The sequence below is a fragment of the Eucyclogobius newberryi genome, unplaced genomic scaffold (genome assembly GCF_026437365.1).
Source record: "Eucyclogobius newberryi isolate DKJ021-1_F unplaced genomic scaffold, fEucNew1.0.hap1 SCAF_7, whole genome shotgun sequence".
Lineage (NCBI taxonomy): Eukaryota > Metazoa > Chordata > Actinopteri > Gobiiformes > Gobiidae > Eucyclogobius > Eucyclogobius newberryi.
The window spans coordinates 32,560,553-32,579,123 of NW_027316389.1; the positions used below are offsets into that span (position 1 = coordinate 32,560,553).

The following is an 18,571-nucleotide window of genomic DNA, read 5'->3' on the forward strand; positions in this document are numbered from 1 at the left end:
CTGCTAGAAGACAGTTGTGTTCATGGGCAAGACACATCCATCTCGTCTTAGTGAATCGGCTGTTCGATTTATACACACATTTATTTTTATTTCTATTTTTCTAAGACTCAATCGCTTGGCCGATGATCTACGTCTAGAGTATAAAGTATAAACATTTATTTAATGCACATCATCAGAAAGCTCAACTGAAATAAAATGGCCCAAGGTTTACACCAACAGACATTTTTTGGAAGCTCATGAATAAAAATGTATTGCCGAGTTATGCTCATTAAATAAAACATATCTGACAGGTTTTAATACATGCAATCAGTAAATTAGCACTTAGTCCTTTAGCAAACAATGTCAAAAAGGTGTGCCACTGCCCTTTAAGTCTTGTTGTGTGTGTGTGTGTGTGTGTGTGTGTGTGTTTGTTTGTTTGTGTGTGTGAGTGTTTGTGTGTGTGTGTGTGTGTTTGTGTGTGTGTGTGTGTGTGTGTGTATGTAGGTGTGTGTTTGTGTGTTTGTGTGTGTGAGTGTTTGTGTGAGTGTTTGTGTGTGTGTGTGTGTGTGTGTATGTAGGTGTGTGTTTGTGTGTGTGTGTGTGTGTTTGTGTGTGTGAGTGTTTGTGTGTGTATGTAGGTGTGTGTTTGTGTGTTTGTGTGTGTGTGTGTGTGTGTGTGTGTGTGTGTGTGTTTGTGTGTGTTTGTGTGTTTGTGTGTGTGAGTGTTTGTGTGTGTGTTTGTGTTTGTGTGTGTGTGTGTGTTTGTGTGTTTGTGTGTGTGAGTGTGTGTGTTTGTGTGTGTGTGTGTGTGTGTGTGTATGTAGGTGTGTGTTTGTGTGTGTGTGTGTGTGTGTGTGTTTGTGTGTGTTTGTGTGTTTGTGTGTGTGAGTGTTTGTGTGTGTGTTTGTGTGTGTATGTGTGTGTGTGTGTGTGTATGTAGGTGTGTGTTTGTGTGTGTGTGTGTGTGTGTTTGTGTGTTTGTGTGTGTGAGTGTTTGTGTGTGTGTTTGTGTGTGTGTGTGTGTGTGTGTGTGTGTGTATGTAGGTGTGTGTTTGTGTGTGTGTGTGTGTGTGTGTTTGTGTGTTTGTGTGTGTGAGTGTTTGTGTGTGTGTTTGTGTGTGTGTGTGTGTGTGTGTGTGTGTATGTAGGTGTGTGTGTGTGTGTGTGTGTGTGTGTATGTAGGTGTGTGTTTGTGTGTGTGTGTGTTTGTGTGTGTGAGTGTTTGTGTGTGCGCACTAACTCCTCCTGTGTGTCCTGTCCTCTCTCTGCTTCAGAGGAACAGCAGACTGCTCTTCTGACGCTCCACACCCCGGCTCTGACGCATAGAGGTACTGTCACCTGCCTCCGCTAGTGCTAGTATAGTGCTAGTGCTAGTATAGTGCTAGTGCTAGCATAGTGCTAGTGCCTCCGCTAGTGCTCGTGCTAGTGCTAGTATAGTGCTAGTGCTAGTATAGTGCTAGTGCTAGTGCTAGTATAGTGCTAGTGCCTCCGCTAGTGCTCGTGCTAGTGCTAGTATAGTGCTAGTGCTAGTATAGTGCTAGTGCCTCCGCTAGTGCTAGTGCTAGTATAGTGCTAGTGCTTGCTAGTGCCTCCGCTAGTGCTAGTGCTTGCTACTGCCTCCGCTAGTGCTAGCATAGTGCTTGCTAGTGCCTTCGCTAATGCTAGTGCTAGTGCTAATTTCTCGGCTAGTGCTAGTATAGTAATAGTGCTAGTGCTAGTGTTAGTGCTAGTGCCAGTATAGTGCTAGTGTAGTGCTAGTGCTAGTATAGTGATTGTGCGAGTATAGTGATAGTGCTAGAGCTAGTGCAGATGGTAGTATAGTGCTAGTATAGTGCTAATGCTAGTTTTAGTATAGCGCTAGTGTTACGAGTTAGTGCTAGAATACTACAATCAGCTCATCTACAATCACCAAAAAGATCTAGAGTCAAATTACCTCCAGAGTGATGATTTGAGTTGTTCTAGTCTTACATAATATTAGAGCTACTTCATTAGTTCTAAAGAATCTCCACCGCAAAGTATTAAAAAGTAATGTTAATTTTAGGGCTGCAACTATTGACTATTGTATTCGAATTTAACGCCAGTGTTAATTTCTACATCCCGAATGTATTTTATATACTTTATTTTAGATACAATTTTAACCAAAAACGGTTGAAATATGGTGACTTCTTCTAAACAGAGAATATGTATGAATAACATTTATTGAAGAAAATCAGAAATAGTGGCAATATTAAGAAAAATGTCAAAAAAGAAACTCAAATCATTTCAGCCCTTTTCATTTCAACTACCGACCTATCAGTGAATAAATTATGAAACAATATATTTTCTTTGTAATGGAGCTTTTTGTCATTTGTAAGGCAATAAGATTTGAGCTTTAGGGGATTAAATAAGTTAATTTACAATATTGTACATTTCAAAACAAGTAGTTTCAAGATATTTAATGTTGCAATATAATGTGCTACAAAATGTGTTACCGTGACAGGCCGAGGTGTGCATTCAAGTACTTTTAACCCATTTTAGACAGTCATTTTTTCCTTCCGTGTACAAATGTTGACAAAAACAACATGAGAAATGGGTTTAGTTGCCACACATGAAAGCCTCGCTCCCACTGTGCAGACGACACGGCGCAGGCAGATACAGGAGACGCTCTAAATCTTGCTGTACATTTTTATGGCCCTGTCTGTGTCGTCCAGCGGGGGGCAGCAGTGATGGAGGGGCACTTTCTTCTTCTTTGGGGCTGCTCTGTGCTCTTTGCATGTGCTCTGCTGTGTTCTGTTTCACTAGGCCTGCATTCATTTTACTAAAGAAGCACCCACGTGTCATTAAGCCTGTGTTTACACTCACATTTACAGGGAAATCTAAAGGTGTCACTTTAGTTTGAAACACTGCTGCAGGAGGTCAGGAATGAATAACTTCAACGCAAAAACAATACAGCCCTATATATGAAAAACATACACCATCTCTATTCAAATAAGGCCAAATCTACCATCAGTTAACAACGGTATCCTCAAGCCTTAGTCGTGTGAAGTCAAGCCAGTCTAATGCTAATGCTTAGTTTTGTTTGCTATTTGTAGCTTGGAAACCACCTTTGGAAGACACGTGCACAGTAAAACATGGACAAGAAAACCAATGGACATAAATTACAGACCTCAAAAGTAGCAAGAAACGTTTCGGTAACCAGGTCCTTAACTATCCAATACTAGGTTAGATATGAAACAAAGGCAGGGTTGTAACTCCTCCCTTAGGGCAGGACTAGTCGAGCTCAGGGCTTCTCAGTCCAGTACCATCAGATTGAAAATGACTTCCGATCGCAGTCAAAACGTTTCGATTTCTAAAACAGTTTCCAGACGACGGACTTTAAAACCCTTTCTACCGTTGACCACTTCTAGACAAATGAGAGATTACACCAACACTTGAGGATAAACTGTAGATTTAGTCACAGCCTCAGTCACGAGATGATTGGACGAGCGAGAACGCAGACAACAAAGACAAAAAAAGCAGCTCATTCTCACCAAACACTGACTTGTTATCAGCTGTTTCCTCTTTCTCATGCACAACACTCGTTTCAAGATCAAAATGATGATATTTTCAGAGCAGAATGCATCCAACATCGTCCAAACCCAATGCATTTCATATAGAGGTTAAAATGCGGTGTAGAGGCTTTGTTTACTCGAGCTTTAGCCTCATCTCACTGCGCCACAAACTTGGACCGACTAAAGGTCTTTGTGAATCGCTGAGCTTGTAATTCAGGTATAATTTAGATTGTAGTTATTGAGAAAACATTTGTTATGTTTGCTTGACCAGGCCCTGAGCCAGTCCAAATCACTCTAGAGGACCAGTGCCAGTCGAAACGTGGCTATAGTCGTAATATATAAAAATAAGACTGTTCACCTTCAGACCAGAGGAGAATGTAAAGTGTTTGAACAGTTGATCATGTGTGTGTTCTCCCGCAGGTCGTTTGGTGACTGCTGTTTCCTCGGCAGCCCCTTGTGCTCCGAGCTGGCAGACGTGCAGTGGTACGGACGTGACAAGGCCAAGCCCGGAACCCTGGTCTGAGTCCACCTTCTAAAGGCCCAACGCCGGCCCAACGCCGGCCCGACGCCGGCCCAACGCCGGCCCGACGCCGGCCCAACGCCGGCCTGTCCCACACAGCCATTCCTCCAACTGTCCCCTTATGTCCTCACAACCCCCACAACCAAGAACCTCACCCACAATCCTCTGGGAAGTGGACTGGGACTTAGCCAGCAGAGCTCCAGAGGCACAGCACACATGCGACTGGGCAAAACAAACAAACAAACAAACAAACAAACATGGGGAGGTTTCAGATGGAGAGCACAGAATATGTTGAGCAAAAGCAGCAAAAACTGTTTCAGGATCACACTGCAAAAACAAGAAGGAAAACGAGTTCACACAAACACACCTAGATTTGAGTAGTTTGGACTGTTTTCCGGTTTGTGCGACTTTCATTTTTGACTGGTTTTAAAGGTGCACTCTGTCACTTCACTTCACCCGCTCGTCTCCATGGAGATGTAGAAGCATAAAACGTGTCTCGCATTTGTGTTTTTATCGCTTTGAAATACATGCATTCTTACTGTGACGGTGATATGAAGGTTTAATGCCATACTGTGGAACATTCAAGCCAGAAAAATGACAGTGCACCTTTAAGACATTTCTAAATTAAAAAAGGGATAAAGGAATCTTTTATTTTTGTCCAATATATTTCATCCTCAATTTCTTTTTTTCTTTTTTAATAAATCTTTTATTTTTGTCCAATATATTTCATCCTTAATTTTCTTTTTTTTTTAATAATTTTTTTTTTTCAATACAGTTCATCCTTAATTTCTTTTTTAATAAATCTTTTCTTTTTTTCCAATATATTTCATCCTTAATTTTTTTTTTTAATAAATCTTTTTTTTTTCAATACAGTTCATCCTTAATTTCTTTTTTAATAAATCTTTTCTTTTTTTCCAATATATTTCATCCTTAATTTTTTTTTTAATAAATATTTTTTTTTTCAATACAGTTCATCCTTAATTTTTTTTAATATTTTTTTTCTTTTTTTCCAATATATTTCATCCTTATTTTTTTTTTTTTTATAAATCTTTTTTTTTTTTTTCAATACAGTTCATCCTTAATTTCTTTTTTAATAATTTTTTTTTTTTTCAATATATATCATCCTTGATTTCTTTTTTAATACATCTTTTTTCTTTTTTAGTTTTTTACAATTAAAATAAACACCTTTTTTATTGCATTGGAGTAAGACCTATTTATTGTCCCTTTTTTCAATTATAATTTTTTCTTTCAAAATAATGCTTTTTTTTTTGCTTTCAATTTTCAAAAGTCAGTCAAGTTAAACGAAATAAAAGTGTCTGAACTACTCAAATTGGTAGTTTGAAGTGGATGTCCCGCTCCGGCCCCGCTCCGGCCCCCGCTCCGGCCCCCGCTCCGGCCCCCGCTCCGGCCCCGCTCCGGCCCCCGCTCCGGCCCCCGCTCCGGCCCCCGCTCCGGCCCCTGCACTGCCCCGTCAGACTTTACATTACCTGCTGGATTTGAGCCGCCACAATCCTGTGTCCGTCCCGTATCTTTCCACGCACCCATTTTATATTTATGAAAAAAACAGAAACGGATATGAATTATGGATACGACGCCACAACCAAAGACAACTGGGGAAAGTGACACGATTCGGGGGACATTTCCAGACGAGGACTAAAGCAATAACAAGCGTACGGACTGGGACGTTTCAGGCCCTCATGTCACACACTAATTCAAGTATCAAAAAGTGTTCAAAAGTTGGGATTTATGTCAAGATATTGTGGCACGTGTGTCGCGCAAAGACTGTACAATAAGGAACTATAAATACTGTTGAAAACCTTTTATTTTCATCCCCAAAATTTAAGAAAATCTATTGACTTCATATGTTAAAATATTAATTTATCATCTTACTCATATGTGCTATTTATCGTCCCATCATTTGTATGTGTTCTGTTTTTTAAACATAGATATTCTTTATGGTTTAATTATCAGTGCCAAACTCGCTGGTGCTTGAAATGAAATGCAAATCTTTTCCCTGAAATTTAAAGTTCTAATCGCGATCTTGCATTTTATGTGGCAATTAATTTATTTACTTTATTAACCTAAAGCACAACAAAGACACAGACAACAAGGGCCAAAACGCCAAAACGGACTATATTTAGTAGCCTGGCCAGTCACATTTTTGTTCTAATATTTCTGTTTGATTTCGAAAGCAGGATAAGTATTATATTCAACAAAAAACATTTGCAAAAGAACAAAAACAGTGCAAAATATTATGGCCAAAGATTGTAGGTTTCAGTAGGTTTTCCAGCGTCGTAAAACTGCATTAAATGTACAGCTATTGTCCAATTCTTGCTGGATTTTATTTAATTTTTTGCCATTTTCTGCTCAAAGATCTCCCCAATCGTTATGAATGACCAAAATCTAAACGGCTGGCCAGGCTAAACACGCAACATCTGCAAAACCAACAAAGCCATATGAAAAACGAAACCTTCAAATCACGCCACTAACAATCAGAAATCACAACAAAAGGTTAGAAAAGCACATTTTATTTTGGAAGTTGCATGATTCTACAGACACTTCCCCCCAGACAGACACAAACGCAGCACTACGAGTTCAAAACTGTGTTGTACAATTAACTGTCTTATTGTATTTCCCATTTTGACTGTAAAGCGATCGAACATTTGAAATCTTGGTCCAACTTTTTGTCCCTTCTGTGCAATTAAGAAGACTCCCAAACGCATGTCAGACCTCCATCTCCAGTGTGCAGACGTTTCAACCCAGTTTTTTGACCCGTTCTTTGAGCTCCGAGCCCGACGTGATGAAGTGCCACGCCCTGTCGCCTGGTTCCACACTTACCGCTGTTTCCTGTGCGCTTTTGTATCCGAGTATGTTTAAAGGACTGTGAGGTGTAGGTGGCGTTTAACATCCACTGCACCCACGGTTTTAACAACGTTTTATCTACGAGCGACTTCTGTTTCCATTCGAGTTGTTTGTGCTACGACACGTTCAGGTGCTACCATAGTTACGGCTTCTTAGACTTCATACTTACAATAGATTCAACACCAGTTCAAACCTCCCACTTAGAGCATGGAACTTCATTTCATCACTTCTGTTCAACCGTAACCACACATTTTAAAATGTTGTAGAAAAATGTGGAATTGTGGGGGAAATAACAGTTCCACAGTTAATTTATTATTTTTTCTATTAAAAAAATTGTAAAGTAACTTTACATTTTTCAAAACTGTGTTGTTGGAAATTGATGAATTTTCAAGCGGAGAAGCCGTGGATCTTGAGATTATGGAAAATAAATTATTGATGAATGTTCTCAGATATGGACTGTGTCTTTTCATTTGTGCTGGCGAGACAAGGAAGTAGAAAATGTACTGCAAAGTTGTATTACTTCAAACTCAAGTGGAGGTTAAAAGTAACATGCATATATTTAGTAAAGTATTCACAGAAAAGGTTTCAGTCATGGGCCGCAATTGTACTGTAGCTAGTTTCTGGTACTACTTGTACTACTGCAGCAGCTATCACTACTGCTACTAAAGTAAATGTTACTTAACTATTACTGCTACTACTAAAGTACTTCACTTACTACTACTACTACTCTAAAGTTTTTGGTTATTTTTTAATGGGCAGCAAACTGTAGTAGTGTAATTAGTACAACTACTATTACTGCAGCCGATATTGTTCTTACTATAAACAATGTACTAGCTGTCACCACGTGACCACTGGTGCTTTCAGTGGTTCCTAAAGTGGGGTCTGGGGCCCCCTGTGGGCCTTCAGAGGCTCTGCAGGGGCCCCCAAAGGTTTCCACGTAAGCATAACATGAAATTGTGTTTCAATCATTTTTACATAATGTATTAGTTTTAAATGTCAATGTTTGATGTGTATTAGCCCTACAAGCTGCATTATTGTTTATAAATCTAAAAGGGAAAACCGTGTGTTTTCTGATGGCCACATTAGGCCACTTTTAATATTCAACCCTCAAAAACTCTCAGATGTTTTCCTCTGGTGGAGGAAGTGTCAATAAAATGTCTTCTTGGCCCATGTGGGTGTTCCAGGTGGTCTAGTGTGTGATCTTATCAGGCGTCCGGACCCTCGCTCATGTCCCGCCCGTGTCGTCACCTCCTCCTCTCACGTGTGCTTCAGACAAGAATGTCCAAACTGCAGACACATAAGTCACTGCAGCAAAGAGGAGCCGACAGGACGTGTGCTCGGCCCCGGGGCCACAGGTTCTTCATCAAGTCATTTGATATTGTAGCTTGTTTTTTTTAAAGAAAGTAAGTTAATAATATAATGATTCCTGGAGTTATAAATGCAAACAGTTACATCTGATGTGACCAGATTTATTTGTTATGGCCTTGTAAAATGAAGATTACAGAAGGGACAATGTTAACAAATACCTCTGTGTCTACTACTACTACTACTACTACTACTACTACTACTGCTACTGCTACTGCTACTGCTACTGCTACTGCTACTGCTACTGCTACTACTACTACTACTACTGCTACTGCTACTGCTACTGCTACTGCTACTGCTACTGCTACTGCTACTACTACTACTACTACTACTACTACTACTACTACTACTACCACTCCTTCTAAAAGCTCAGGTCCTTCAGAATGTTTGCAGCTCGGCCCTCGTCAGTTTGGGTGAGGAGCTTTTCTCTTCTGTCAGTTCAAACTCACTAATGAAGTCCACATTTGTCTTTGTTCCTCCGCAGCAGCTGGAAGTGCTTAGGGCCACATGGCGTGAGAACTGCACTCAAACGCCTGGCTTTCTTCACTCCTGCAAACATCTGTACATGAGAGCAAGTAGAAATGTGTGTCGTGAACCAGGGCTGGGTCCCATGTTTGCATGATCACGTTTAATGACTGTCCAAATAGTGTTTTTCAAATTCAACTAAACAGGGTTCGAAAATGTATTGGTAAAGTACACTTAGTATTAGGATAACGTTTGGTTTCTTTTTGTTTCTTTAAATCATAAAAAACAAAGTAACACTTTTCTTCAAATTTCCATTTTTGTGAAATGTGTAAAGTGTAAAGCTGTGTAAAGGGTATTCCTGATGGCACATGCAGACTTTAAAGACAGTTACACAAAAACCAGGAGCTCGTCTGTCACTCCAGGACAAGTTCATATTGTTTTTGTAAAATCCTTTTCTGAATAACTTTAAACACGCCTTAGTTTGATGTCCTGCAGTGTGAGTAAAGTACAGCTCTAATTGGTAAAACACAACAAACTTTAGGATGGGACGGTAAATAACACTATAGACATATTTTTAAAGTCACTCAAAGATAGTAGAAGATGGATGAATGTATAAAACCTGCTGTACAGTCTGATCAAGTCCTGCTCCAAACTAGGATTAAGACAAGACTAAAGATCTAAACTAGGTCTGCAACTGGATTTTATCTGGTTTTATGCAGGACTGAACCTGGACTACACTAGATCCAAAAATATTTAAACCAAGACAAACTAGGATTATACCAGGTCTAAACCAGAAGTGAAACAGAATTAGTTCTATTACCGGTTTGACTGAACCTGGATTACATCCAAGTCTAATGCAGGACTACATTAGGTCTGAACCAGGACAGACACATAATGCTGCTCACACTTGTCCTTGTTTGATCCTGGTTTGAGCTCAGTTTAGTCCAGAGCATGGTTTGGTCCGGTCTTGGTCCTGGTTTGAATCCTGGTTTAGTCCTAGTTTAGTCTAGTTTGTGTTTTTATAACGGATAATAGATAGAAACGGCTCAATGTTTCTTGTTGGTTGAATCAGTTCTTGCAGTGAAAGTGCTGAACACAGTGACATTTGCAGGAGGAACACGTGACATTTACCAGACGTTCAGAACAGATTGAACAAAAGATGATTGATGGGACTTGATATTTAAAAGGACATTTCTGGGCAAAGCTTTTCAAAGTCCAAACACTGAAGCACACGACAATGGCGCCCTCTAGTGTTTAAATGTTGCAAACCTACGGCTGAATGTGGGAATAAAGGCAAGCAAGAGGCTTTTCTGAACAATTTAGCTAATAAAATGTAAGGAAAAAACCACAACAACCATAGCATAATATAAAATAATAATTTATATTAGAAATACTGGAAAGTATTCATACTTCAAATGTTGTGTTCCATATTTTCAAGAAGCGGCCCGTTTGTGTCTTCTGCCTCCTGGAAACAAATAGACAAAGTGTCATAGTTACATGGGGGAAATTACATAATTGTTTGACAGATTAAGAGAATAGTACATTGATTACAGTATTTTAATATATTCTTGATACATATTTTGATACAATAAATAGCAGTGCATGTGAGACTAAACGGCCTCTGCACAAAAGACACAGAAGGCACTCAAATTGTGGACCACAGTCGGCCGTGCACCTTCACTTTAAAGCCACTGACACTGGTTTGAAGACAGTGAGGTGAAGATTCTAAGCAGATGGTTTGAAAGAGGAATGTAGGAGCCAAATTTGTGAAAAAAAGAACTTTTTGAACAGAAATGGTGGTTTAAGGCATAATCAGCCTTCTGTTTACAGCAGCGTCCTCATCCAATCAAGTGAGAAAACAAACCAATCAAATGCCAATTAGGAACTTTACAATTTTGAGTATCAGTTGTACAAGTATCAGTCAGATTATAATAGGACTGTACAACAGGTTTAACGGGTAAATAAAGGGAGTTTTTACTCAGATCAGCTCCTCAGATTGAAAATTACTTATAGCAACTTTGGGCTTTTATTTTTGGAAAGTCACTTGGAAATGTTGTGGGTTCTGCTTTTGGGGCTTGTTCCTGAGAGACAAGTTCATGCCATAAATTAAGACATTTTAAGCCTTTTTACTGTTCTCTTTCACCATAATAGACCCAGTGATGAGTGAAATACCTCTCCCCCTCTCCCCCTCTCCCCCTCTCACCCTCTCACCCTGTCACCCTGTCACCCTGTCACCCTGTCACCCTCTCCCCCGTACCACTCTGCTGTAGGGACTCTGTGCTCTGGACTCGGTGCAGGAGGTGGGGGACAGGAGGGTCCTGGCTAAACTCACATCTATGCTGGACCATGAGTGTCGCCCCCTGCAGGACACTCTGTCCGCTCTGGAGAGCAGCTTCAGTGAGAGACTGAGCCACCCTCGCTGTATGAAGGAAAGGTTTCACAGGTCTTTCCTTCCTGCTTCTGTCAGACTTTATAACAAACACTGCCAGCCCTGAACATGTGCAATACTGACTTAATCATGTGCAATTACTGTCATATTCATGTGCAATTAATGTCATTCATGTGCATATAACTGATGTAAATAAGAATGTTTACTTTACCATTATTATTATTATTAGCATTATTTGTCTTATGCCAGCTATTTTTATTATTATTAATTTATTTTATCTCTATTTTCATTTTCTTCCCTCCAATCCCTATTAAGATATGAGAGGTCCTGTTTACAGGAGTTTTTTTTAATAAGAGTTTTTGTTTATAAGAGTTCTTCTATTAAGAGTGTTTTTAAACTTCCTATAAGTTATCGGTCCTTTCCTTCTGTATCTACTGCGTTGTAACACAAACATTTCCCCATGTGTGGACAATAAAGGCATATCTTATCTTATCTATCTTATCTTAGGTCAGTGTGGCTGTAGGCTTCTCCCCTCTCACCTGTTCCACTCTGCTGTAGGCCAGTGTGGCTGTAGGCCTCTCCCCTCTCACCTGTTCCACTCTGCTGTAGGCCAGTGTGGCTGTAGGCTTCTCCCCTCTCACCTGTTCCACTCTGCTGTAGGCCAGTGTGGCTGTAGGCTTCTCCCCTCTCACCTGTTCCACTCTGCTGTAGGCCAGTGTGGCTGTAGGCTTCTCCCCTCTCACCTGTTCCACTCTGCTGTAGGCCAGTGTGGCTGTAGGCTTCTCCCCTCTCACCTGTTCCACTCTGCTGTAGGCCAGTGTGGCTGTAGGCATCTCCCCTCTCACCTGTTCCACTCTGCTGTAGGCCAGTGTGGCTGTAGGCTTCTCCCCTCTCACCTGTTCCACTCTGCTGTAGGCCAGTGTGGCTGTAGGCTTCTCCCCTCTCACCTGTTCCACTCTGCTGTAGGCCAGTGTGGCTGTAGGCCTCTCCCCTCTCACCTGTTCCACTCTGCTGTAGGCCAGTGTGGCTGTAGGCTTCTCCCCTCTCACCTGTTCCACTCTGCTGTAGGCCAGTGTGGCTGTAGGCCTCTCCCCTCTCACCTGTTCCACTCTGCTGTAGGCCAGTGTGGCTGTAGGCTTCTCCCCTCTCACCTGTTCCACTCTGCTGTAGGCCAGTGTGGCTGTAGGCCTCTCCCCTCTCACCTGTTCCACTCTGCTGTAGGCCAGTGTGGCTGTAGGCTTCTCCCCTCTCACCTGTTCCACTCTGCTGTAGGCCAGTGTGGCTGTAGGCCTCTCCCCTCTCACCTGTTCCACTCTGCTGTAGGCCAGTGTGGCTGTAGGCCTCTCCCCTCTCACCTGTTCCACTCTGCTGTAGGCCAGTGTGGCTGTGTGGCTGTAGGCCTCTCCCCTCTCACCTGTTCCACTCTGCTGTAGGCCAGTGTGGCTGTGTGGCTGTAGCGCTGTAGGCCTCTCCAGCACAGGAACAGGATGTAGAGCGTGGCCAGCAGGCACAGCACTGTAAAGGTGATGGAGCTGCCCTGGGCCACATATGAAGCCACGCGCTGGAACAAACAGGTGCAGTTCAAGGTGTTGCCTGTAGTTACACTGTAGTACAGACAATGACTCTTGGATGAGAGTCGAAACGTCTATTTTTTCAAACTGAGTCCAGATGACTACAACTGAAGCTTTTTCTACTATGGAACACGCCTGGACGAATGAGGGATTACACCGACACTGTAGTACAGTGTGTGAGGGTTTACCTGCTTTACACTGAGAGCACTGGCATCTGCAGACCTGAGGCTGGTGCTTATCATGGCAGAGAATCCAAACACAAAGCTGAAGATGTTAACGCCAACCAGAGCAATAACCTACACGAGAGTGGAGTTATTACAGACAAGTAGAGTCAATGGAAGATGAGCAAACCTGAACTATAGTTATTAACATGAGGCCCGAGCACCACAAGCTGGTGAGAGGCCTATTAGCTTTGCACAGCTGCTAAAGTGCACATGCAATCCAGACTCCACAACTCCTGCACGTCCCGTGCATACTAATGAGAGGGAAACTCAAACATTAAACAAGCGCTTTACACGGGGGTGACGACTGCTCTGCACGTTGTCGCTCACTAAGTTCCCCGACTCATGAGCGGTCCGTGTCATGGTTATAATAATAATGTTAGATTTATGTTATTAGATACAACATTATTATTGTATAGAGGGCCAATAACACAGTGTGGCACGTGACTTGCCACACTGTGAGCCCAAGACACATTTTCTTTCAGGGACAATAAAGTCGTCACCAAACCTAAAAGGAGGAAGATTGGGGCACAGCATTATTGAATTAAAAAGTCCAAAATAAAAAAACACTACCGGATTTTCTTCAATAATACAATTATTTTAATTAAAGTGCGCGACAACGTAGACTACATGTTTCACATTAGCAAACAAGATTATATTTTAGATTTTACTCAACATTTTGCCTATTTCCCCCTGTTTGATCACGTTGGTGAAGTTTATATATGTGACATAGGTAGAGCTAATATACTACTGTTACCCGGACACCATACTGTAAACAAGGGCCAAAATCCATATAAATTATTATTTTAGTTTAGTTATGATTTGACAAATACACAATAACACATTTAACACATACTTAATTAAATTAATGCTTAAACTGTCATAAAAATTGTCTGACTGTTTAAATTGTCACTATTACTCAGTATTTCTTCCTGTTACTTTTATTTTTCTATTTTTATTCACAAACTGCCTCTTGACTGAGTACAGGTTATATCTTACCAAACTAAATGTTTAGAAAAAGAAAATCTGTCATATCTTTTTTACAGTAGAACTTTAATTTGACTTTGCCCTTAGGAGCCCTGAGCACATTTGTAAACGGCTCATGCTTCATATACTCATATATCATATACTGTAGCATCACGCTGAACGTGGATCATACCTTGACTTTGTTGGCCTTCCTCTGAACCTCCACTGCATAAACGCCAGAGGCCAGGTACTGCAGGAGGGACAGGAGTAAACATCAAGTGCCCACACAATATGCAAACAAAGCCTCACCATTAGACTGGACCAGACGGGCGTCGCCATAGAAACGGCACATCTGAAGCTCACACAGGTGTAGATGACAGTGGTGAGAATGCAGGCGAGCGCGCTGAGAGCCTGCACCACCTGAAGAGACACAGAGCAAGCTACAGAAGACATGTGATGATGGAGTGTGCAAAGGCTCATGGTGCTGCAGCCCATGAGCAACACACTTTACTCAGCTCCAATCCAGGGTTAAACCTCTGAGGCATAATTGTATGGTAAATATAGAAATATATTAGATACAGTTGTGGTCAAAAGTTGACATACACTTGTAAAGAACATAATGTCATGGCTCTCTTGAGTTTCCACTTATTTCTAAAACTCAAATTTTTCTCTGATAGACTGATTGGAACATGTACTTCTTTGTCACAAAAAACATTCATGAAGTTTAGTTCTTTTATGACTTTATTCTGGGTTAACAGAAAAAGTGACCAAATCTGCTGGGTCAAAACTATACATACAGCAACATGAATGAGTCATTTTGGTGACTTAGAAAGTTTTGTCAATGAAATGAGCTTCATACACGGCCTCTTGACTTCTTGTGAGTGATTATGAGTGACTATAGATGGTGACTTCTCTGAGCTCATTTAAATAGGGCTCATTGGATACAAACGCCCACAAATGCTACAATGGGAAAGTCAAAGGAGTTCAGCAAGCCAATCATTGACTTGAACAAGTCAGGAAAGTCACTTGGAGCCACTTCAAAGCAGCTGCAGGTCCCAAGAGCAACAGTGCAAACAACTGCCTGTAGGTATAAAGTCACTGCCACGATCAGGAAGAAAATGCAAGCGATCACCTGCTGCTGAGAGAACATTGGTCAGGAGGGTGAAGCGAGAACCACCAATAAGTAGATCTTCCAAGAATTAGAAGCTGTTGGAACACAAGTGTCAGTGTCCAGTCAAGCGTGTTGTGCATCACCATGGACTGAGAGGCTGCCGTGCAAGAAGGAAGCCCTTGCTCCAAAAGCAGCACGACTAAAGTTTGCTACTGATCACATGGACAAAGATAAGACCTTCTGGAGGAAAGTTCTGTGGTCAGACAAAACTAAAATTGAGCTGTTTGGCCACAATGCCCAGCAATATGTTTGGAGGAGAAAAGGTGAGGCCTTTAACCCCAAGAACAGAATGCCGACCGTCAAACACTGAGGTGGTGGTAGTATTATGCTGTGGGGCTGTTTAGCTGGCAATGGAACTGGTGCTTTACAGAGAGTAAATGGGATCATGAAGAAGGAGGATTGCCTTCAAATTCTTCAAAAAACCCTCAAATCAACAGCCCGAAGGTTGGGTCTTGGGCTCAGTTGGGTGTTCCAACAGGACAATGACCCCAAACACACATCAAAAGTGGTAATGAAATGGCTAAATTAGGTTAGAATTAAGAGTTTAGAATGGCCTTCCCAAAGTCCTGACATTGAGAACATGTGGACAATGCTGAACAAACAAGTCCATGTCAGAAAGCCAACAAATGTAACTGAACTGCACCAATTCTGTCAAGAGAAGTGGTCAAAGATTCAACCAGAAGCTTGTGGATGGATACCAAAAGTGCCTAATTGAAGTGAATATTCAATAATAAATATTAGCATTGCTGTATGTATATTTTTGACCCAGGAGATTTGGTCACTTTTTCTGTTAACCCACAAAAAAGTCATAAAAGAACCAAACTTCATGAATGTTTCTGTGACAAAGAAGTATATGTTCCAATTAGTCTATCAGAGAAAAACCAGAGTTTAAGAAATAAGTGGAAACTCAAGAGAGCCATGACATTATGTTCTTTACAAGTGTTGTCAACTTTTGACCACAACTGTATATTAGGAAACTAGGAAACGGATGAATAAATGTTTTAAAACTAAATTCTAGAAGCACCGTTTTGTTACTTGCACAAATCAACATTTTAGTTAAATATAATTTCATATTTTGGGCTCAATGGTCAAAATCCATATAAATGACACAGTGGTTTTCAGATTCTAGAATGTGATGTCATGACCACAGATGGGGCAAGAGCCAGATTTCCCTATTGATAAGATATTCCTTTATTGTCCACACATGGGGAAATTTCATGACACTGTATTTTGCCGTAAAATATTGAAAAGTTAAATTCACAAATGTTTAATCTTTAATCCAAATTTATTTGAGTGACTAGAGTCACAAACTTAAACTTAAAATACAGATTTGAGTAGTAATACAATATTAATTTTAGCTGCCCCAATCTGCATTATAGATTATTGGACTATAGAATGTTGTGATGTCATCTGAAAACCAGCAATAGTTCTGAATTGATCAATAATTATACCTGATAATGAATGATAAAACTATGACAAATATTTACCACAGGTTCTGTCCCACCAAACAAACATGAGAACATAATAACATATGCACTTTTAGGATGTTGAGAAGGAGAACTCACCCCTGAAACCAGGAGCCTTGTGTTGACCACTGCTCCAAACCAGCGGTGGATCCTGGCGTTTTCCAGATCTCCATGTGTGCCTTGTGAGCCCTGTGTGAGAGGAGCGGGCGCTGGAGGGGGCGTCTGCATGTAGACCTGGTGCAGCCCCTCCTGGAACATGTTCTGGGACATCTGTCAGATACACACAAATAAACCCAGAACGGGCCCAAACAGCACAAGGAGGAACAGCGCCTCCAACAAAGAAACACAATCTTAGATGGTCTGACTTACCTTTACACACAAGTATCCACAGACTAGGACATCACAGGTGGAAACATGTCAGCTTACAAAACCATTCAGACCATTAGAGCCCCTTTCTGCTCTTCCTGGAGTGACTTGTCCGGGCAGTTCAGTCAGGGGCCAAAGTTTAGCTCAGGTGGATCATGGGAGCTGCCGGCTCAAAGTGCAAGACTGAGGAAGTAAACAGAGAAGACTGGCTCCAGGTTTAATCAACTTAAGGGCTTATTCACGCACATTATCATCATTATCATCATTATCACTATATTATTATTAGGGCCAGAGCAAGAGTGCGAGAGCCCTATTGTAACTGTAAACCTTTGAGGGAAATTGCAAAAAGCAAGTAAAAATGATAACAAATAAGTAACTGGAATCAAAAATGAGAATTTTGTGGGCTCTAATTTTGACAACTCAGAAGCGTCACCTCAAAAATAGGAAGCTCTGGACCAGACAATTTTCAATTTAATGTACCGTAACCAGAAACATAAAGTTATGTCATATTGTGGCCCCGCCCTTAACCCTACAGGAAGTCGGCCATATTGGAACATTTACGCCACAAGAACCTGTGGAAGGTTTAGATTAGCAAAGTCAAGTATTCATCATTTTACATTGTAGAATAAAAAACTGTTGTAGTCATGTTTTTTCTTTTCTTTCTCTCTTCACTGTCTTCAAAAGAGTGTTTTGTATCTTTAAGATGAAGACGCACAGCGCTCTGTAATCCTGAATTAGCATGCCTTCTGTGCTGATAAAGCCTCATGTGCAGTGGCTGTTTAGTCTCACCTAACGCTCTTTACAACTTTCCTCACTGCATTGGGTAGAATACACTACATTGCTCTGTATTTGAGAAGGCATCTTGTCCTTAGTGTGAAGCAGTTTTATTCTTAAACTGTTGCCTGGTTTAAAATAAACAGAATTCTGTGCCATCTAAAAACCCTTTGTAGTTTTTCAGACAGTCCAGACACATAAGGGACAAAGACTCATTTTTTTCTTGGGTCCACCACATTGATATGCTCTGAGAATGCTTCCAGCTCTTGCTTCTTGATTGTCACAAATGTGCCGTCCATGTAGCAGTACCAAAGGAAGGTCAGTGTCTTCTTCTCAAACTGCTCCATGTACAAGTTGACCATGTTGGGGGACACGGGAGAGCCCATGGCACAGTACAGTATGTGGTGTTCAGACAGATGTCTAGTAGTTTGCAGATGTGTTCAGGGGTCAGCTTAGTCCTGTCCTGTTGGGTGGTGTCATCGTGCAATCTCGTCCTCACCGCTACCACTGCCTCAGAGGTCAGGACACAGGTGAACAGGGACACCACATCGTACGTTTCATATCTGGGTCCATTTGGAGATGTATTACTTTGACTACAACATTCTGTGTTTTCCACATTGTGTCCTGAGTTCCCCACCAGTGATGACAAGATTGTTGTTAAATGCTTAAAGTAATTTGTCCTTTTTCTTGTATAAATATATTCATTGTAGGAATTTAATGGTCAATAAACATGAAAGCAGATTTTTCTGACTTGGCCATTGTATTCAGGAAATGATCCCACGACACCCAGTTCTCCTCCACACTCCTTTTCCTCTGCTCCCTCCAGACATTTCACTGTAACAAGCAGCAGATTGTTATTTGTCATCTTTTTATTTGGGAAAAGTGGCAACGTGAAATTTTAGAATCCTACATGTGTCACTCTGAGT

General features: G+C 41.1%; 2 protein-coding genes across 11 annotated transcripts in view; one reads left to right on the forward strand and one right to left on the reverse strand.

The window, feature by feature from the left end:
• The window catches only part of frmd4a (FERM domain containing 4A), a 166,745-nt gene extending 162,357 nt beyond the window's left edge, over positions 1–4,388 (forward strand). For 7 of the 10 annotated variants that reach the window (XM_072434670.1, XM_072434673.1, XM_072434669.1 and 4 more), the window contains one exon: positions 3,930–4,076. In XM_072434670.1, the coding sequence (XP_072290771.1) occupies positions 3,930–4,032 (103 nt within the window). In that variant the 3' untranslated portion in view covers positions 4,033–4,076. Of the gene's footprint in view, positions 1–1,253; positions 1,308–3,929; positions 4,077–4,096 lie in introns of those variants that run through there. The other 3 variants (XR_011924504.1, XM_072434666.1, XM_072434668.1) reach the window with 3 other exon arrangements.
• Positions 4,389–10,126: 5,738 nt separating this feature from the next.
• On the reverse strand, positions 10,127–17,011 carry tmem253 (transmembrane protein 253). Its single transcript, XM_072435433.1, has 7 exons — positions 16,875–17,011; positions 16,605–16,775; positions 14,178–14,288; positions 14,062–14,118; positions 12,870–12,977; positions 12,525–12,671; positions 10,127–10,186 (listed from the first exon to the last, which is right to left on the reverse strand). The coding sequence occupies exons 2-7, from the start codon at positions 16,773–16,775 to the stop codon at positions 10,133–10,135; spliced, it is 648 nt and encodes a 215-aa protein (XP_072291534.1). The 5' UTR covers positions 16,875–17,011; the 3' UTR covers positions 10,127–10,132.
• Between the last annotated feature and the right edge of the window lie 1,560 nt (positions 17,012–18,571).

Coding starts and splice junctions, on each gene's coding strand:
- tmem253 (XM_072435433.1), bottom strand. CDS start 16,775: ATGTCCCAGAACATGTTCCAGGAGGGGCTGCACCAGGTCTACATGCAG. Junction 14,289..16,604: donor CAAGGCTCCTGGTTTCAGGG/GTGAGTTCTCCT, acceptor GTGTCTCTTCAG/GTGGTGCAGGCTCTCAGCGC. Junction 14,119..14,177: donor CCGTCTGGTCCAGTCTAATG/GTGAGGCTTTGT, acceptor TCCCTCCTGCAG/TACCTGGCCTCTGGCGTTTA.